This window comes from Microcaecilia unicolor, chromosome 5 (genome assembly GCF_901765095.1).
Source record: "Microcaecilia unicolor chromosome 5, aMicUni1.1, whole genome shotgun sequence".
NCBI classification, from domain to species: domain Eukaryota; kingdom Metazoa; phylum Chordata; class Amphibia; order Gymnophiona; family Siphonopidae; genus Microcaecilia; species Microcaecilia unicolor.
Window position 1 is genome coordinate 88,311,279 of NC_044035.1, and position 21,413 is coordinate 88,332,691.

Here is a 21,413-nt window from a genome sequence, read left to right on the forward strand (position 1 = left end):
TAAGCTTTTATAGATTCAGCACCACCACTGCATAACTAGACCATTTTGAACATTGCGTCTGTAGTTTTTAAAATGCAAACATGTGAATTATTGTTTGAACAAAACTAACCCTGCTCCCATTGGTAAGAGTAAATATACAGTTGATTCTCACACAGGCCATTTTCAGGCAGCCTATTTATTTGGGTAAATTACTTTAAAGAAGGTCCCTTTCTGTGAACCACTTTGGGATGAAGGATATACATGAAAACTAAAAAAAGAGGGAAGATGGAATGTAGATTGGCTAACGCAAGAATTCTCAAGTTTCTAGTTTCTTTATTTACTTGGTATATCGCCCATCAAATCTGTTGGAGCGGTTTACGTAATCAAAATAAATCTAATTAATAAATATTGGAAAGTATTCCATTCAGATAGTAAAGATAAGTAAAAGTATAAAGCACTGCACACAGAAACAACTATACCAGCGTTTCCCAGAATGCATGTCCTTATTATCTGTACTGAATTTTTGTTCAGTTTTCCATGAATGGAGAAATGTTGGTTTAATAAAAGATGCAGTCATACTGTGTATATAATATGTTTTTTCTTTTTTTTTATAGAGAAGACGTAAGAACTGCCAATGTCATTGCTGCTGAAGCTGTAACATGTCTGGTTATTGACAGAGAGTAAGTACAAACTTGAAAGAAATTGCCAAGTCTTACTTTCTTAATGTGTATTATTTCTTTTTTTAAAATTTTTTAATTTATAAATTTCAAATTTACAATGCGAGTATAAACTTGCAAAAGAAAAAGTATTACATAACCATTCAATATTACAAAATTACAAATAATTACTAATAAGGATAATAATACACACTTTTTCTACTAGTCTACAATATAAGGGTGTACAGAGGACACAAATCACACATGATAGGAAAAAAAAAGAAATAAAATCCTCTAGCTAATGAAACACCACCTTCTAATGCTCAAAATCGCACAGCCTGTATTCATGAGGCAGACTCCAAACCCTGATCTTGGATTCCCTACAGGAAGAATTGTTTCAGCAGCGGGTAGTAGAACCAACACAGGATGGAGCTATTCTGGTTCTGGTGCTTGCAAATGGAGAGAATATTTCTGACGTCAATTTGGAAGACCATTTGGCATCCAAATGGTGTGGTTCAATATTAAGTCAGGGGAGAGGGCTCATTCAAGATTGAAGGTCCTAGATGTCAAAATAACTAACTTTGCTAAGATGGGAGAACTTCTCAAGGAAGAGTTAGTAGGATGGGAACAGCTGAAGGAAGTAGAACAGCAATGGACAAGACTAAAAGGAGCTATATTAAAGGCAACTAACCTTTATGTTAGAAAATGACATAAAAGTAAGAGGAAAAGAAGGCCGCTGTGGTTCTCAAATGTAGAAGCTGAAAAGATAAGGGAAAGGAGGTTAGCCTTCACATGTTATGACGGCTCAGAAAGAAGAAGACAGGCGAGAATTCCTGTTAGGAAAACGAAACGGCAAATTGAAGAAAAGATAGCTAATACTGTAAAATAGGGGTATAAGACGTTTTTCAGATATGTAAGTGAGAGGAGGAAGTTCCATAATAGCACTGTGAGGCTCAAAGCTGAGGGGGAGGAATATATGTAAGATAAGGATAAAGCTGAACTGCTAAACAATTATTTCTACTCTGTGTTCATGGATGAAAGGCTGAGTGTAGGATTGCATAAACAAATGCTAAAGGGGATGGATGTATGGTAGACCAAGACCCGTTCTCAGAGGACTGTGTTCATGAGTAGCTAGGTAAAAATAGACAAAGCGATGGGGCCTGATGTGACGCATCCAAGGGAGCTCAAGGAACTTGGAGAAGTTCTGGAGGCTCTGCTGAATGACCTCTTCAATGCTTCCTTAGAGACTGGAGTGGTCCCAGAGGACTGGAGAAGGGTGGATGTGGTCCGTTTGCACAAGAGTGGAACTAAGGAGGAGGTTGGGAATTACAAACCTGTCAGTCTGACCTCAGAGGTGAGTAAACTAATAGAAACGTTTCTAAAGCAGAGGATTGTGAGGTTTCTCAAATTGAATGGAATGCAGGACCCGAGGCAGCATGGCTTCACTAGAGGCAGGTCATGCCAGACAAATTTGATTGATTTATTCGACTGGGTGATCAAACGGTTGGATGTGGAAGGGACGCTAGATGTGGTATACTTAGATTTCAGCAAAGCCTTTGACACGGTTTTGCACAAGCGACTGATAAATACATTGAGTGCCCTCGATATGGGACTTAGAGTAACTGGATTAAAAATTGGTTGAATGGAAGGAGACAGAGGGTAGTGGTAAATGGAGCTTGCTCTGAAGAAAGGGATGCTATCAGTGAAGTACCGCAGGGATCGGTCCTCGGGCTGGCTCTTTTTAACATTTTTGTGAGCGATATTGTGGGAGGGCTGTCTGGTAAGGTTTGTCTCTTTGTGGATGATACCAAGCTCTGCAACAAGGTGGACACCCTGGATGGTATGAATGACATGAGGAAGGACCTAGTGAAGCTGGAGGAATGGTCCAATATTTGGCAACTAAGATTTAATGCTAAAAAATGCAGGGTCATGCACTTGGATCACAAGAATCCAAGAGAACGGTACAGTATAGGGGGTGAAGTGCTTCTATGTATGAAGGAAGGGAGGGACTTGAGGTGATTGTGTCTGATGACCTTAAAGCTTCCAAACAGGTAGAAAAAGTGATGGTCTAAGCCAGAAGGATGCTTGGGTGCATAAAGAGAAAGATGACCAGGATGAGCAGGAAAAAAGAGGTGATAATGCCCTTGTATAAGTCTCTGGTGAGGCCCCATTTACAGTACTGTGTGCAGTTCTGGGGACCACACCTACAGAAAGATATAAACAGGATGGAGTTGGTCCAGAGGGTTTCGACAAAATTGGTAAGCGGTCTTGAACACAAAAACATATAGGGACAGGCTTATGAACCTCAACATGTATATGCTGGAAGAGAGGAGGGAGAGAGGAGATATGATAGAGTTGTTTAAATATCTCAATGGCATTAACGTACAGGAAGTAAACCTTTTTCAACTGAAGGAAAACTCTGGAACGAGGGGGCATATGATGAAGTTAAGAGGGAATAAGCTTAGGAGGAATCTAAGAAAGTATTATTTCACGGAAATGGTGGTGGAAGCGTGGAATAGCCTCCAGGTGGAGGTCATAGAGTTGAGGACTGTGTCAAAATTTACATGTTGTTTCAGTGAACCAATTCTTCAGCTTGCCCAGCTGCATTTTGCAACACTTCTAAGAACTTATCATTAATAGTTGGAACTGAGTGGAAAGAGATCGTTTCAACTGAGATATGCCTTCCCACATTGATTTGAAATTAAAGGAAGAAGGTCCCAACAGGGTAGTCTTTTTATCACTCACAGTTAAAGAAGGTAAAATAAGTTTTCCAACCTGATCCTGAGTCAAGGATTCCACCCCAAATGAGGAACGCAGCTGAGAAACCACAGCCAGTCCCAGCACCGAGCAAAATTCTACTGACAGGGCTTGAGCCTGCTCTGCTTCCTGCCTTGCCAGTGATGATTCAGAGGATATCCCACTCGACAGCAGTGGTGATATTCGAGCCTCCAGGCTCATTGAAACTTCCAGCTTTAACTGGTTTGGTGAGCCTCCTTCCACCCCCAAAACCAGAAGCAAGCCATCTGAAGCTAACGGCATTCCTGGGCACACAAAGTTGTCCATTGGGCCTACACCAGTGTCAATGTCTGTGCAGGATACTGCTTGACCATTCGTTTGTGTCCCATACAACGAAGAAGCCAGAAATCGTCAGGAAATCAAGGTAAGGGAGGAGCTCTGCACAAGCGCGTCTAGTCAGGATTTCATCTTAAACTCCATCCCCTCTATTTCTTAACAGTAGGGATAAATGCCAATATTCTATTTGTACAAGGAATTTAATAATTATTCCATGGATGGTTCATTTAAAACACATTAAATTATATTAAGTGGCAATTTAATAGTGTGTCGAAAGAAACCTGTTCTTCGTGGTTTAATTCATTATTAATTTAAAATATCAAGAGGTGGGTAGACATCAAGGCTTTGTTCTATATCAAATTCACAGGCAAAGTAGTTTGTCAAAACAAAAATAGCCATACTACTGCATATTAGCATAGGAGTTAAATAGAATGAAACACAACATAGAAAAACAAATTATCTTTAATTCCTGAAATAAAGCCCAGCAAAGAGGAAATGTAACTGTCAGATTATATGAGAGAACTCCATATTTAGGGTTGTTTTATAAAAGGGCACCTGAGTGCCTTTATAAAATATGCAAACTATCGGCCTTTTCTGCTGGTATTCTAAACAGAAAAGTAGGCGTTAATTTTCTTTATAGAATAGGCTTTATCTAGGTACTTTCCTACCACCTAAATCTAGAGGGCTAATTCTATTACAGAGCACTCTCTATATGCACAGTCTATAGGCCTAGAAAGTAGGCATCTACTTTTCTTTATAGAATATTAACACTAATGCCTGAAAATGCTTATACATTCAGGATTTAGATTTTAGCACATATGTAAATGATAGAATTCTATAAAGTTTTAATCTTACTTACGAACCAGGATGTAATTCAGCTAGGAGTCTAGTAGCACTATAGAAATGATAAGTAGTAGTAGTAGTAGGAGTCCTTTTACCAAGCTGCTGTAAAAAGGGCTCTGTGTAGCGACGGCAGGTGTTTTTTGTTGTGCATCAGGGCCCTTTTTACTGCAGTAGATAAAAAAAGGCCGAAAATCGACATGGCCATGTGGTAAAATTGCATTTACCACTTGGCCATGCAGGAGGGGGGGAACCACTTACCATCACCTATTGAGGTGGCAGTAAGGGCTCTTGCGGTAACCCGGTGGGAACTTAGCAGCACATGGTGCTGCCCGATTACCGTCAGGTTAGCGCTATGCTAATAATTACAGAAAAAAAATGGAAATGGTGTGTGCTTGAGGTGGAACTAATGCAGGGAACGTTGGGCCAGCGGTAGTTCCAGGTTCCCACACTGCAAACCATTTGCCGTGTGGCAACTCTTTAGTAAAATGGCCCCTCATGTCTTCACTTTCAATGTACACTTTCAAGGTTATTTTATTTTTTTGGTTACATTTGTACCCCACGCTTTCCCACTCATGGCAGGCTCAATGCGGCTTACATATTGTATACAGGTACTTATTTGTACCTGGGGCAATGGAGGGTTAAGTGACTTGCCCAGAGTCACAAGGAGTTGTCACAAGGAGTTGCCTGTGCCTGAAGGGGGAATTGAACTCAGTTCCTCAGGACCAAAGTCCACCACCCTAACCACTAGGCTACTCCTCCACACCTCTATCACCTGTAGCACAAAAGTCTGTCAAATTAGGCCATCATGTAAACAAATGTTCTTCTACAGTAGGAACCAGAGGTCTAAGCCATCCTCATATATATCTAGTTGCATCTACGGGAGACACTGGGGCTCATTTTCAAAGCATTTAGGGGCCCTTTTACTAAGCCGCAGTAAAAAGTGGCCTGCGCTACGTTTGGCATGTGTAGTGTGCTTCGAATCAGCCCTACCGCTGAGCTAGCATGGCAGCCCAATGATAGTTTCGAAGTTGGTGTGTACAGTTTTCTATGGTAAAAAAAAAATGTCTATTTTCTACCATGGGGGACACTTCCAGAGGTAATCGGCAGCTCAGCCACATTGCTGTGTGCTGCATGATTACTGCGGGGTTAGTGAATGAGACGTTATCGCCTTCTAAATAGGTGGCAATAAGGGCTCAGGCAGTAAATAGCTGCATGCTGATTTAAATATTAGCATACAGCCATTTACTGCCCCATTTTAAAAAACATCTTTTTCCCGCCTCGGTAAAAAGTGACCCATTGGGTTCCAATTTCATGCGACAAAACTAGCACAGGTCACTTTTTACCGCAGCTTAGTAAAAGGGCCCATTAAACATACAGAGCTCTGTAGGTTACTATTGGGCACATTTTCGTAAAAGAAAAACGATTAAAAAAATGTCATAAAACACCATTTGGATGAATTTCTTCTTAAAATGTCCAAATCGGTTTTTTTAAATCCTATTTTGCAGACATTTATCTATGCAATTTGCCTGCAGAGCATCCAAATCACAAGGGAGTTGTCAGAGGCTTTTGAAGGCAGGATTAAGGTGTGCCTAACACTTGTACATTTTACAGCCATAATGAAACAAAACCAAAATGTCTAGGGCGAAAATCTCAATGTTTTGGTCTAGACCTGTTTTTCTAATGAACAAAAATGTGCCCTAAATGACCAAATAACCACTGGAGAGATTCAGGGATGGACCCCCCCTTAGTCCAGTGATTAGTAATCCCCACCAACCCCTCAAAAATGTGAATAAAATAGTACTCACCAGTCTCTAACACAGCCTCAGATGTTATAGTCAGGTCTATTAGAGCAGCATGCAGGTCCCTAGAGTAGTCTAGTGGTGGGTGCAGTGCTCTATAGATGGATGAAACAAGGCCCACACGTCCCCCTACATGTTACACTTGTGGTGGAAATTGTGAGCCCTGCAAAACTCACTAAAACCCCACTATACCCACATATAGGTGCCCCTTCACTTATAAACGCTATTATAGTGGTGTACAGTAGAGGGTAGTGGGTTTTTGGGTGGGTATTGGAGGACTCACCAGACAAGATAAACGAGCAATGGTAAGATGTGTATCCGGGAGCATTTATATGAACTCCACAGCAGTGCCCCCTAAGGTGCCCTATTTCTCTCCTGAGATGTCTGGAGGACCAATCTGCTAAAAATACTGGCCCTGAGTATCCGAAGAACAGGATGATCCTCCACACACCGCCAAGTTCACTAAGGTCCTCCCAAGGACTTTCACTAACTACACCCTCTCCAAAAGACATTACACGATGTGATACTCGCAAGCAAGCCTTCTCCAGAGTAGCCTCTACATTCTGGAATGCATTGCCTGAAAGGCTCCGCTTAACACAAGACTATTTATACTTCAGGAGCAGGTGAAAGCTTGGCTCTTCAAACAAGCTTTTAATGGAAGAAGTAACTAACTTGTTAGTCTTACTCACACACACAAAGATTGACTCGGGCTGCACACACTGCAGTGGGACATGTTTATCAACTCCTACCCTAGCTGAGATAATATTTAACCATCTCTCTGACCTCATGTGCAACTTTCTTCAAATCAGTCACCTTACTTTCTAATTTTTCCTGCTTTCTTACCCATCTATATGTTACAACTTTGCCTTACCCTTCACTACCAATTATTATGTTCTATTATGTATTGTGTTGACATTGCAAGTAGTATACCATATACAAAACTTTGGGTTGAAACAATTCCAATATGGCTGCAAATTAATTCACAATATACTTCACCAACACAACTATATAAATGCAAATTTGTGTACTCATCTACTTTTCATATCATATAGATCTGACTATCACATGACTAAAAAACTCAATAAATCACACTATTCATACTCACTTAACACACATTCTTGCCCATCTATTCATCCAATTATTCACACTTCTCTTCAATCAATAACCAACTGTTTCATCTTCAGTATAATATCATACCGGGTTATACCAAAACGCTGTGAACAATATTGAATCAATCAATACACTCTTATATTTCTAAACCCCACTAAACATGAAATTCATGCAGAGTCACTACTATTCATGTCTCTTTTTATAGCAATACCGCTTCTTGTTATTTATCCATGTCCTTATAGACTGCAGAATGTTCCTAAAGTTAGTGTGGGTTTAATAGTTCCATGATTCAATACGTATGTACCAGTTCCTTCAGGTTTTGATGGAATTATATATGTCCTTTTCTGCTGTTCACCGATCACAGCATTTATGGTAGTAAACCTGTCACCTCGCTTGTGTAGTTCTTATTGTTTATGAATATCCCATATTGCTTCTATTGATCTTTTACGACCCTACACAGTGCCGTGTTTCGCTCTACAAGAGTGTCATCAGGGGTCTCTGTTCGCTCCTACCGAGCGTCATCAGAAATCTGTGTAATTGAAATACAATTATTGTAAGACCTTTTTTAGTCATAAACACATACATCCTTTTCATGCTGGCTGATTACCAGCCAGCCTAAACATTTCACTCACAAATTATACCCAAAATGTTTTATTTATTTATTATTTATTTATGGTTTGCTTATATCCCACATTTTCCCACTCATGCAGGCACAATGTGGCTTACAAAACATGAAATAAAATAAAATTACAGAATAGGAAGCTTAGAAAAGTATACAAGGAGTAAGCAGGGGGGAAAACATCTAACAGAGTAAACTAGCGGGGTAAGAGACAGGAGGGGTGTATCAGTCAGCAGTATAAAGTGAGGGGTAGGTCTTGTTCACTGACCTTCACAGGTGACTGGGACGTCCAACCTGAATGCACTGCGAGGCAGGATATTCACAAAAAACTCCCACACATGCGCATAGCTGAGTGGCGGGAAACTCCCTTTAAATACCCTTGTCTATCACAAGCCTACCCATTCTATTTCTTTATTCAATCCACAGGGGGCCACAGTGTTTCACTGAAAGATCATGCAGTGCTCTTTTCTAATCAGCATCAGTGGAACATTGCCCCCCCCCCCCCCCCTCGGTGCAGACACTGTCTGCAATACCACAAACTGTAAATCCTGTATATGGTGACTTGAGCGTTGCCAATGGGAGACCAGAGGAGCCTCAACATGGAGCGAACAAATATTGCTTAAATGTTTCGCCATCCGGACTTTAACTTTGCGGGTGGTCTGGCCGATGTACCACAAACCACAGGGGCAGGTGATCCCATAAACGCATCTCACTGTATTACAATCTGTGCAATTCCTTAATTGGATGACGAAACCAAAAAACGTAATGGACATAACATAACTCTTCCTCTATATGATTCCCTAATACGTTTGTTTGTTCCACATGAACTCTATTCTACCATTATATCACTGTGTAACTGTTTATACTGGAATTGGTGATTGCTCCTACGGTACTATTGTAAGCCACATTGAGCCTGCAAATAGGTGGGAAAATGTGGGATACAAATGTAACAAATAATAAATAAATAAATCTGTGCAGTTCCTTAATTGGAACACCCATCCCTGTGTATGTGGAATACTCACAGTCATAACCTGCAAAGCATATGTACAATATACACAATGCCCGCACCTATAATGCCCTCGCTCTCTCATCTTCTGCATGTAAATTAGAATCTTTGATATGAGGCTTCAGCCCTTCTCCTAAATTGCGCCCTCTAGTGAAGGCAAAATGAGAAAACTGTTGGAATTGGGGGTGTATAGTTAAGGTAGACCGATGTTTTTTAATAATTTGTACTATCGAAGTGGAAGCCTGTGTGTACGGCAACACACAGGTTAGACACGATGTTGCAGCTTGCATCATAGGTGAATTATACCATTTTGGCTGGATATTAAAAGCTCTGTTCGCAGCCTCCAACAAGATAAGTTCACAAAGCACACCTTGTTTGAAATGGTATTTTTTAAAAAAATATTCATTTTTCTTTTTTTGAAAATGATTACATTTACTATTCAGATTTGGGACATTTAGCACAAAATATTCAAAGTCCAACTTAGATGTCATATGCCCCTCCACATAACTTTGTAAGTCTAAGTGCTTTGAAAATTTGCTTTACTCTGTAGCTAAGTAAAACTAGAAAAGTGTCTTCTTGTTTTAATATTTTGTTGGTGGCTGGGACTATTCTCTTGGCCTTTCCACTTCTTTGTGGGTGATGCAGACTAGATGGAATACGGGTTTCAATTATTTTCATGGAAAACAATGTCAACTCTTTTGCTATAAATTGTGGTCTGCTGTTGTTTACCGGTTCATCTGGGCATCCCTATCTGTCAAAGATTTTTTTTTTAGTCTATTGATGACAGTAGTATTTGTAAGGGCTGCCAAATACAGGATTTCAAAATTGTATTCTATGAGAATCAAGTATGTGTTTTCTTGCAGTTCACAAATGTCTTTTCTAAGAGTGTGTAACCAAATAATGTTAGTCTCACTCACACATACAAGGAGTGACACGAGCTGCACATACTGCAGTAGGGCATGTTTATCCTCTCCCACCCTAGCTAAGATAATATTTAACCATCTCTATGACCTCACATACAACTTTCTTTAAATTAGTCACCTTACTTTCTAACTCTTCTTACTCCCTTACCTATCCATATGGTCCATCTTTGCATATACTCTACACTGTCAATTAAAATGTTGTATTACATATTGTGTTGACATTGTAAGTAGTATACTATCCTGCTTATAATCGAATGAGAAAAACGCCCAAGTTCCGACCTAAATTGGGAGATGGACGTTTATCTCACAAAAACGAATAACGCGGTATAATCGAAAGCCGAACTTGGACGTTTTCAACTGCACTCCATCGCGGAAGCGTACAAAGTTGACGGGGGCATGTCGGAGGCGTGGTGAAGGCGGGACTGGGGCATGGTTATCACCCGAACAGAGATGGGAGCCTTTCGCCGATAATGGAAAAAAAGTATGCATTTGTAGCTAGAATTTAGGGCACTTTTCCTGGACCCTGTTTTTTCACGAATAAGGCCCCAAAAAGTGCCCTAAATGACCAGATTACCCCCAAAGGGAATCGGGGATGACCTCCCCTGACTCCCCCAGTGGTCACTAACCCCCTCCCACCACAAAAAGTGATGTTTCACAACTTTTTATTTTCACCCTCAAATGTCATACCCACCTCCCTGGCAGCAGTATGCAGGTCCCTGGAGCAGTTGTTAGTGGGTGCAGTGGACTTCAGGCAGATGGACCAGGCCCATCCCCCCCCCCTACCTGTTACAATTGTGCTGCTTAATGCTTAGTCGTCCAACCCCCCCAAACCCACTGTACCCACATGTAGGTGCCCCCCTTCACCCCTTAGGGCTATAGTAATGGTGTAGACTTGTGGGCAGTGGGTTTTGAGGGGGATTTGGGGGGGGCTCAACACACAAGGGAAGGGTGCTATGCACCTGGGAGCTCTTTTACCTTTTTTTTTTTTTTTTTTTTGTAAAAGTGCCCCCTAGGGTGCCCGGTTGGTGTCCTGGCATGTGAGGGGGACCAGTGCACTATGAATCCTGGCCCCTCCCACGAACAAATGCCTTGGATTTATTCATTTTTGAGCTGGGCGCTTTCATTTTCCATTATCGCTGAAAAACAAAAACGCCCAGCTCACACATTGTCGAATAAAACATGGACGTCTATTTTTTTCGAAAATACGGTTCGGTCCACCCCTTCACAGACCCGTTCTCGGAGATAAACGCCCATGGAGATAGACGTTTTCGTTCGATTATGCCCCTCCATGCCATAATTGGTATTGCTATTTGAATATTTTTACTGCTGTAATTGTCTATTGATCATGTTTGATTTATTCTTATTGTACACCGCCTTGAGTGACTTCCTTCAAAAAGGCGGTAAATAAATCCTAATAAATAAATGTGCATAACTTATAAAATACTATCAGTTGTGACAGTTGCATGGCACACAGAGAGGCACACCAACTTACACCAGTCATTGACATGGCATAAGTTGGGGCACCAGACTTTCAGTACATCATGGTGGCTTTGCACTAGTAATTCTATAACTGCTTAGCCATACCCAGAAGCCACTATAGAATTAGCACTAGCCATGCCCTATGATGGTGCCTACATCTTGGCACTTATTTATAGAATTACCCCAATATACACATGATACTTAAGGTGTGTGTTTCACCGGTAGGTGAAACACACACAGAGCTCTATTTGCTGGCATAAGTTCTCATGCCTAAGCATATATGGATGTATTTACCCATTTATGCTCGTATTCTATAAAAGAAAGCAGGTATCTACTTTCCTTTATAGAATAGGCTACTATCAGATGCCTTTTGGGTACTTAAATGTAAGTGTACATTTATAGAATTTGTCCCATTCCTCTCCCCCCCTCCACTATGTACAATTACTTGCCACAAAAATGGTATGGGGTATGCACCACAAGACATATGAAAAGAGACTTTATAACCTGAGGATGTGTACCTAGAGGAAAGGAAGGGTCAGGGTAATATCATACTGACATTTAAATATTTGAAAGTATTAATATATAAATGTAATCTTTTCCAGAGATGGGGAAGTGGTAGAACTAGATCACATGAATTAAGGTTTCTGGATGGGTTGCATGGGCGTAGACTGGGGGGGAGGCGTGAGGGGGGCAATGCCCCCCCAAACGACGAAGACGAGTTCTTTCCCGCAGCAGCGAACGGGCGGGTGGGAAACCAGCAAGCAAGCAGCTATGCTGAACTCCGTCCTTCGCTTCCTGAATCCTGCCCTCTCTCTGCGGCCCGCCTTCCTCTGATGTCATTTCCTTTGGGTTGGGCGGGACGCTGAGAGGGCAGGATTCAGCAAGCGAAGGACGGAGTTCAGCGTGGCTGCTTGCTTGCTGCTTTCCCACCCGCCCGTTTGCCGCTGCGGGAAAGAACTCGTCTTCATCGTCTTCGAAGCCAATGTAGCGATATGAAAAATGATGTGACCCTATTTCAGCATTTTCCTCCATAATCACCCTTGCCAGTGGCATAGCAAGAGGGGGGGGGGGGCGGGAGGGGCGGTCCGCCCCGGGTGTCAGCTCGGGGGGGTGCTCCCTGCCAGCTCCCCCCCCTGGGTGCAGCATGATGACACCCCCCCCTCAGCGCATCAACACCCCCCCCGACCCAGTGCCTACCCTCCTCAGCTCCCTCCAATCAGCTGAGCACCCTACCTTTAAAGAAATTTCGGAAGCCTTGGAGAGGCGAGGCACAGTGCCTCGCACCTGCAAGTAAAAGAAGCGTGGCTCGTCATCGGGCCTTCCCTCACGCTGTCTGTCCCGCCCTCCGCTGACGCAACTTACTATTTCCGCAAGGGCGGGACAGACAGTGTGAGGGAAAGCCCAATGATGATCCTTGCTTCTTTTACTTGCAGGCGCGAGGCGCTGCACCTCGCCTCTCCACGGCCTCCAAAATTTCTTTAAAGGTAGGGTGCTCAGCTGGTTGGAGGGAGCTGAGGAGGGTAGGCACTGGGTCGGGGGGGGTGTTGATGCGCTGAAGGGGGGTGTCATCGTGCTGCACCCGGGGGGGGGGGGTGCAACGGCGAACCGCCTCGGGTGGCAGCCCTCCTTGCTACGCCACTGACCCTTGCTCTTGTGTTTCGTACCAACTAAGATTTTACAGGTATACTAATATACTGTAAATTGAGTTCAATAGTCAAGGTAGGGCAGCACAATAGCTTGCATCAGAGTCTTTAAATTGGAAGATTGGAGAAATGGTGTATATGTTTTACTAATTACATTTGAAAATGTTTTCTTTTTCATGTTTGCAACCTGGCTATTGAATTTATGAGTTGAGTCCCAAATGACTCATAAGCTTTTCACCTCAACCACTGGATAAAATACAAATTCACAAAGTGTCAAAGAAGAGTAAGCATCTGGCAGCAATTAACTCGATTTTCTCAGGGTTTAACTTGAATTTATTGGCTTCCTTCAGTCCATTATTGTAGAAAGGCATTGGTTTAAATCTGTCTCAGTCTTATCCAATAGTTCTTTCAAAGGGAAAAGAATGTAACAATTGACAGGTAAGCTACTAAGGGTAGACATTGCAGAAAATTGGGAACTCAGGAAACCCTGGCATACTCCCTACTGAATACGCCAAGATTTCCATGTGTATGAATTGATTACCACTTTGATATGTCAGATAGAAAATACCAAAAGTGACTTGCAACATCAGTCCTCAACTTCCCAATAACTGTGCGCAATGAAATGTATAGTTGTGCTACTCAAGAAATCCATACACCTATTATCCATTGACATATATATCTCATTCATTAATGCAATCAGCATAGTCTTTACTAAATCTGGAGTGAAGTTCAGATTAATGTGGATCTGAAAGGTGGGCATCGTCCAGGTACTCCATTGAAATGTAACAACAAGTTAGATAAATCTTATCGAAGAGGATAAATTAGAATTAAGCTGGAAAATTTCACGTTAGACTTTAAAGATACAGCATAATGGCAAGACAATAGAGGGTTAATTATACTGAGCATCCAGATCAGCGTGAAATCAGGACATTCCTTAAGAAGCCAAGCCTCACAAGCAACTTCTTTCCTACACCTTAGTAATCTGTTTCTTTTATTCTATTAAACTTGCATATTTTTTTCTCTCACTCTTCCTTTTTTTGAATTTCTACCGTTTTTCGTTTTCCCTAGCACTGGCTCCAACAACTTTCTTGGAGTCTGGAAGAATTTTATTTAGGTTGAGGAATACAAGTGAGTAAAATTTCACTGGCTTAAGCTTTTTTTTGGATCGCCTAACACAAAAAACTACCAATATGTAAATTTTCAAAAGAGTGGCGAATGAAAAAAGAAGGTGAGAAGGATGGTGATGCTGAATGGACTGTGCTGTAATGTATCACATTAATGGGGGAAAGTTATCAATATGGGCTACTGTTAAGATGTATTATTTTACTGTTAACTCCTGCTTTTAGTAACTAGGCCTCAGTACCCTGTGCCAAAATAGCAAAGTTAGTGGTAAAATAACATGTCTTATTGATAACCATGCCCCTAAGTTTGTTGGATACATGACCTCCCAGCCCTGTCTGTATTATAAAGAGGAAACTAAGGGGCCCTTTTACTAAGCTGCTTTGGTGCCTACATGTGCCCAATGAGTGCCATTTCGGAACTACTGCCTGGCTACTGCGTGGCCCGGGTGGTAATTTCATTTTTTACGTGCATCTAGAATGCACGCTGGAAAATATATTTTATTTTCCAGCGCATGGAACTAACCGGGCATTAATCAGCATTGTACATACGCTGACGATTACCGGCCGGTTAACGCATGGTGTTAACCGCTAAGTGAATGGGTGACATTAAGGTCTCAGGCTCAAAATGGATGCAGGCCAATTTTTTACTTTGCCGAATGCCCATTTTCGGCCAAAAAGAAAAAGGCCTTTTTTGCAGTTGCACTGAAAAATGGACCTTTGTGCGTCAAACACATGCATCTACAACAGTGCAGGCCATTTTTTGGCACACTTTAGTAAAAGGACCCCTGAGACTGTTTGGAAATATCCACCTAGGATGCCTGACAGGAAAACAGATGGTGGTGGTTTATGAGGGAAATGTAAAAAATTGTTTTTGTTATAAATGAAACAAAAGATTTTGAACAGAAGATAACCAGAAATATAGTCAACTAGGTGTTGATAGAGTTAACTGGAAATATAATAGTGAATATTTTGAGAAAAACATAAACTAACGCTGCTGTTTACTTTCCAGCTTATCATTCTTTTGCCAAATCTTGTCAGCAATTTGCTAGTTCAAAACCATTCATGCTTTAACAAAGAAATTGTGTTTGGGAGAGAAAGAGCCAAGCGTTATGATAACTGAGATGCCTGAGCAGTAATGGGAACAAGTTTAATGGTCACTAATCTGGCAACTTTCACTGCTAACATCATGAATGATGGTGCACAGTGTGTTTATAGGATTGCAACCCTCTTGAGAACTAATTAAGATAAAATAATGCCTTTACACTTGGTTACTAGAGCAGTTTCAAGGTAGAAAAGGGCATCTCACTGCTTGAATTCACAGATATTGAACATACAGAAGATTCTACAAGTAACAGCAGAAGAAGAGTAGCTCATTGGGATTTGTTAAATATTCTCAGTTATAATATTTCTGTTTAGCATTCAAGGGCTCCTATTACTAAGCTGCGGTAAGCACTAGTGCATACTTACTACAGCCAGTGGCGTCGCGAGGGCAGCTGACACCCGGGGCGGGTCGCCGCTGCGCACCCCCCCCCCGGGTGCAGCGCGACGCACCCTCCCCCCTCCGTAGTGCAACAGCCCCCCGCCCCACCCGCAAGAACATACCTGGAAGGCGGTGAGGGGCGGGTGGGAGGGCCAATCCGCCGAGTGCACGCCGCTGGGGGGGTGTCGGCGCCTCGCTGGTTCCTTGCTCTCTCTGCCCCGGAACAGGAAGTAACCTGTTCCGGGGCAGAGAGAGCAAGGAACCAGCGAGGCACCGACACCCCCCAGCGGCGTGCACCCGGGGCGGACCGCCCCACCGCCCCCCCTTCCTACACCACTGACTACAGCTTAAAAGGGCTTACTGCAGGATGCTCTGAGTTGTCCCACGGTAAGTCAGAGGCGTACCAAGAGCGGGGAGGTGAGTGGGCAGTCTGCCCTGCGTGCATGCTGCACGGGAGGTGCAGGGAGCAACTAACTGTTGGCTCCGTCTGATGTTACTTCCTGTTCTGGGGCAGAAGGAGCAGGAAACCGGCGGAGCCGACAGCATTGCGGCTGCTCCAAGCACCCCAGGAGGTAAGAGCAATGCACCCGGGGGGGGGGGGGGTTCTTGAAGTGATGCGCAGGGTTGGGGGATGCTGCACCTCGGGCGGGGGATGATGCTACATTGGGGGGTGAGCAGCAGCGATCCACCCCAGGTGCCAGCCGACCCAGGAACACCACTGTGGTAAGTTCCAAAAGTGTAGGCTCAAACCTTTTTCTGGGAAGGGGCATGTCTGGGGACAGAGAGTGGACGTTTCCTGCACTACTCAGTGCAGCTGCATTACCTGCGCTAATTGATTAGCACAGGATTAGCACATGAGCCCTTACCACCTACAAAACAGGTTTTGTTAAGTGCACATGTGTTAATATTTAAATGGTTGTGCGCTAATGGCAGTATCAGCAAATGAAACCACTCAAAAGCAATAGATACATTAGTGGACACCGGACAAATAACTAATCCAAATAAAGCACCCACAAGCAAATTCAGTTTTCACAAATGTCAATTAAATATTTTATTGACATCAGCAATGCAACTCACTCAATGGCCTTGTCTTTACCAATGAGCATTAAGCATCATAATCATTACAGGTTAATTTTTTAACTTTTCAATCTTCTTATTTTAATCTTCATACTAAAAGGGCTCTTCAAACTAAAAATGTATACTCATCTGTCTTTAAAGAAGAAGTTGGCTACAAAATTTGGAATATTGGCTATTTTACTGCTACACTAAAGCCATGTTTTACAGCAGCATAGTAAAAGGACCCCAAAAATTAGCAGCATAAATCCATTTAATATCGGACCATTTGTCTTTGTTCATTTTTGATTACTTTGCAGTTTAAATAAACACACATGAAGGGTAATTTTCAAACAGTTTGCTCAGGTTGAGAGGGCAAGAAGGCAACTATTTCCAGCTAGAACACTATACAATATCCAATACACACAATTACACTTATCTTTATGAAGTGGTGCTCAGTGGATGCGGCTGCATTGGAGAGCTGTGTGTGTGTCCCATTTTTGGCCTGAGACCCTGAAGAAGCAGTGAAACGCTGGCCATCGTTGGCTCGGGGCTGGAAGTGAAGGACCGCGCAGCCTAGAGCACCAATCCACTGAGCACCACTTCATAAAGATAAGTGTAATTGTGTGTATTGGATATTGCATAGTGTTCTAGCAGTGATCTACGTCCATAATATCACTCAGAATATCTTTTTGACCATAGACACTAGAAGATGATTTAGATCTGTGACATTACAAGGTTTTTTGGCCAATGATGATGAGAAGACCGTTTGGTCTGTTTAAGCTCCGCAAGATTGTTTTTGATCTTGAAACTCTTTGAGGCCATTTTCCTTCAAATATAGTGATTTTTCAATTTGTGGATTTTTCTTGAATTTGTTGATTTAATTTTTAAACAACGTCCATGTCTGATATAAAGTCCTAATTTTTGCAGCTGATCTTTTCAGCTTCTTTTTAACCATTTTCCTCATTTTGTCATAGTTGCCCTTTCGAAAATTAAAGCTCCTACAGTAGATTTCCTTAGTGACTTCTCTCCAGATATCTGCTCAAATTTGGTCATGTTACGATCGTTGTTTCCACATTCCACTAAAGATTAGATCCAATTGCTTGGACGTGAGAGGAGCCAGCATTTCTAGTGCACTGGTCCCCTTGACATGCCAGGACAGCAATTGGGCACCCTAGGTGGTACTGCAGTGGACTTCATAAAATGCTCCAAGGTACATAGCTCCCGTACCTTGTGTGCTGCGCCCCACAAAACCCACTACCCCCAACTGTACAGCACTACCATAGCCCTGACGGGTGAAGGGGTCACCTATATGTGGGTACAGAGGGTTTCTGGTGGGTTTTAGAGGGCTCGCTGTTTCCTCCACAAATGTAACAGGTAGGGGTGGTAAGGGCCTGGGTCCGCCTCTCTGAAGTGCACTGCACCCACTAAAACTGCTCCAGGGACCTGCATGCGCTGTCATGGACCTGAGTATGACATCTGAGTCTGGCATAGAGGCTGGCATGTAATATTTTTAATGATGTTTTTTGAGGGTGGGAGGGGGTTAGTGACCACTGAGGGAGTAAGGGGAGGTCATCCCCAATTCCATAAGGTGGTCATCTGGTCATTTCAGGCACCTTTTTGTGCCTTATTCGTGATAAAAACACGTCCGGGTGAAAACGTCCAAGTTGTAGTTATGGACATCTCTGCTTTTTTCGATTATGGGTCAAAGACATCCAAGTCTTAGGAACACCCAAGTCCCGCCTTCACCATGCCTCCGATACACCCCCTTGAAATTTGGATGTCCTTGCGACGGACTTCAGTTAGCGACGTCCAAAATCAGGTTTCGATTATACCGATTTGGACGTCTCTAAGAGATGGATGTCCAAGTGCCGATTTACGTCGGAAGATGGACATCCATCTCTTTCGAAAGTGAGCCTATAAGTGGACTTAGGGGGTCTTTTACTAAGCCGTGGTAGCATTTTTAGCTTACAGTAGAAATTAGTTGGCAGTAAATGTCGAGATGCAAATTATGGATGACTAGGTGTTTACCACCAGTCGACTTCAACCCCGAGCTTAAAATGCTGCTGTAGCTTAGTAAAAGATCCCCTTAGGGCTCCTGTCAGGCTTTCAAAACAGGAATTAGGATTGTGAGCCCTTGGGCCACTGCCGAGGGCTCACAGCATCTTGGCTGGACCTGGAACTCGGCCTGGACTCAGCAGCTTGACTGGAGCTGGAACTTGGCTTAGGCTCAGCATCTAGGTTAGAACTGTGACCCGGTCTGGACTCAGCATCTTGGCCGGAACTAGAACTCGGCTTGGACTCTGGAACCATTCGGCTGAGAGCGTCCCTCAGGATGGACTGATGGAACGCCTGGACCTCGGGCTTTGCAACATGCTCTCTCTCAATGGTAGCTTCCAGAGTATCCCGCAGGGCTGGGTCGGAGACAAGTAGGTGACTGTATTCCCAGAGCGGGGGTCCTAGGATAAATGGCAGAAACTGGGTTCCCCCCTGCGCCCCAGCCACTGGACACGCTTCCTCTCCGCTGAAGCTTCATGCAGCTTCCTCACGCATGGATCAGACAACAGTTCTCTACGATATTCCTCCAGTGTTATGAAAAGGTCAAAAACAACAATAAGGCCAGAACCAAACTTCACAAGGGAAACAGGAGCAGAAGTTCTAGGCTGGAGGCCCAGCAGGTCAGGTGATCTTGCCGAGCTCATGGCCTTTGCATTCTGTCAGGCTTTTCCAAAAGCAGTCTGTCAGGCTTTCAAAGCAGGAACTAGGATCGTGAGCCCTTGGGCCACTGCCAAGGAGCGGCAGTGGCAGGCAAAACCACCCCACACAGGGATAAGATGGGTCTTTAAAAAGACCTTTACGAAGAAACTTGCTCGTAGACAATTGGAATGCCAGCGTGAAGCAAAAGAGATCCAGTTTGGATGGATGGTCTCTTAAAAAGTTTTTAAAGACCCATCTTGTAGATCAACACACCACGTGTCTTTCAACGTTTGCATCAGCTGTTATTCGATGACTGAGCAACAGAGCCATTATATGGATCACCATACCACGTACATTTAAATGTTTGTATCAGCTGTTCTCCGTCGACCGAGACTCCTGATGCAGGCCTAACGGCCGAAACACAACGCTTGTGTCGAGTCTTTTTTTTCATCAATAAACAAGTGTTTTTAAGGTCAATCTATCCAGTTTTTGGTGTTCCGTGGTCAAACATCCCTCTTTCTCTTATACCTGTTTTCTCCCATGGGGCGTTCGAGTTTTCCACTTGGTTGCAGATTTGTTTGTGCTTATAACATGCTACATGTGAAAGTTTGCTACAGTAAAGTAGCAGAAATATACAAAATGTCATAAAAGGAGCTTCACAGTTTGTCATATTATGGGCATTTTCATGTGTTTTCTGTACAAAGTGCCACTTGCAAAAATATCTTGAGCCGTAAGGTATTTCCTAGCTCACCCCCTCTGAAGAAGTAGCAAAAAGACTTAAATACACATACATATGTTAGTTAGTTTTCAAAATAAATCTACCAGGGTAGTTCTTATTAGAAAATTAAATTCAGGAATATGGGAACAAATGTAATTGTGTACTTTTCCATTAGGTAAAAATTGTACCTATATTTATGTTTCTTTGAATGTATAGTATGTTTACATTTGTTAGAATAAACCTGTATATGTGTAAGGGACAGTGAGTCAAAGGATCACGTCATGTTCTGTTAGGGCTTCCTTTATAAAGCCGCACTAGCGAATCCCGTGTGGCAAATGAGAGGAAGCCCATAGGCATTGAATGGGCTGCCTCTGATTTGCTTCCCTGGGAATCGGTAATGTGACTTTGTAAAAGAGGCCCTTAGTTTTTGCTTGCAACCACAGAAAGGTGTTATATTAAATCACAACCCCTTTCCCTTTCCTGTTCCTTTATGTCACATGGAATACAGAATATTTCTGGTATCAGAATGAGCAGCTGTAGAATTTTACAGAATTATTCAAGAATAGAATATTATTTTCATTTTTTTTTTTTTTACAAATTATAAGAATAGTGTTGATGTTTTTTTTTCAAACACATCTGCTTCTCATCTCTGTAAAATATAACTGTTTTTAAAGGAAAAAGCAATGATGAAAAGCAAAAAAAGTCCCAAAAAGCTGTCTGTTCATGAAATGAAATGAACTCAATCATAATTTACAAGGCAATTGGAATGCATCTTCATGGTTTCCTGGCACTGACACACACTTTGTCCTTCAGTCTTTTGGCTGATGATGTCAGCAGCCCCCCTTGATAGTGTTATAGCTTTGTTATTTACAGTTATGTATCTGTAATTCTTCATGACCTTCACATACATAGGAGAGTTTTTCTCTAAAGCTAATTGAGAACAGCAGGTCAGCAAATACTCCTTAAAGGAAAACAGAGAATTCTGGCACATATACTTACTGCTTCTGTTCTGGCAGCAGGCTCTTAGATATAAAAATAATATATAAACAACTTTCAATCTGCAATAAATAAAATAAGTAGTGCAGCTGTTTAAGGAGTAATACAGTCTACTTCTGCCCTCTCCTTTTTCAAAGGATGTCACTAAAGATGTGAAAGCAGTTTAATGTCAGGCTTAAACCAGGTGGCTTTCAGCCTGGTTCATACTTAAAGGAATAC

General features: G+C 42.5%; 1 protein-coding gene across 2 annotated transcripts in view; it reads left to right on the plus strand.

The window, feature by feature from the left end:
- The window catches only part of PRKG1 (protein kinase cGMP-dependent 1), a 1,533,271-nt gene that overhangs the window by 1,376,090 nt on the left and 135,768 nt on the right, over positions 1-21,413 (plus strand). For both annotated transcript variants that reach the window (XM_030203098.1, XM_030203097.1), the window contains exon 8: positions 594-659. In XM_030203098.1, the coding sequence (XP_030058958.1) occupies positions 594-659 (66 nt within the window). The remainder of the gene's footprint in view (positions 1-593; positions 660-21,413) is intronic.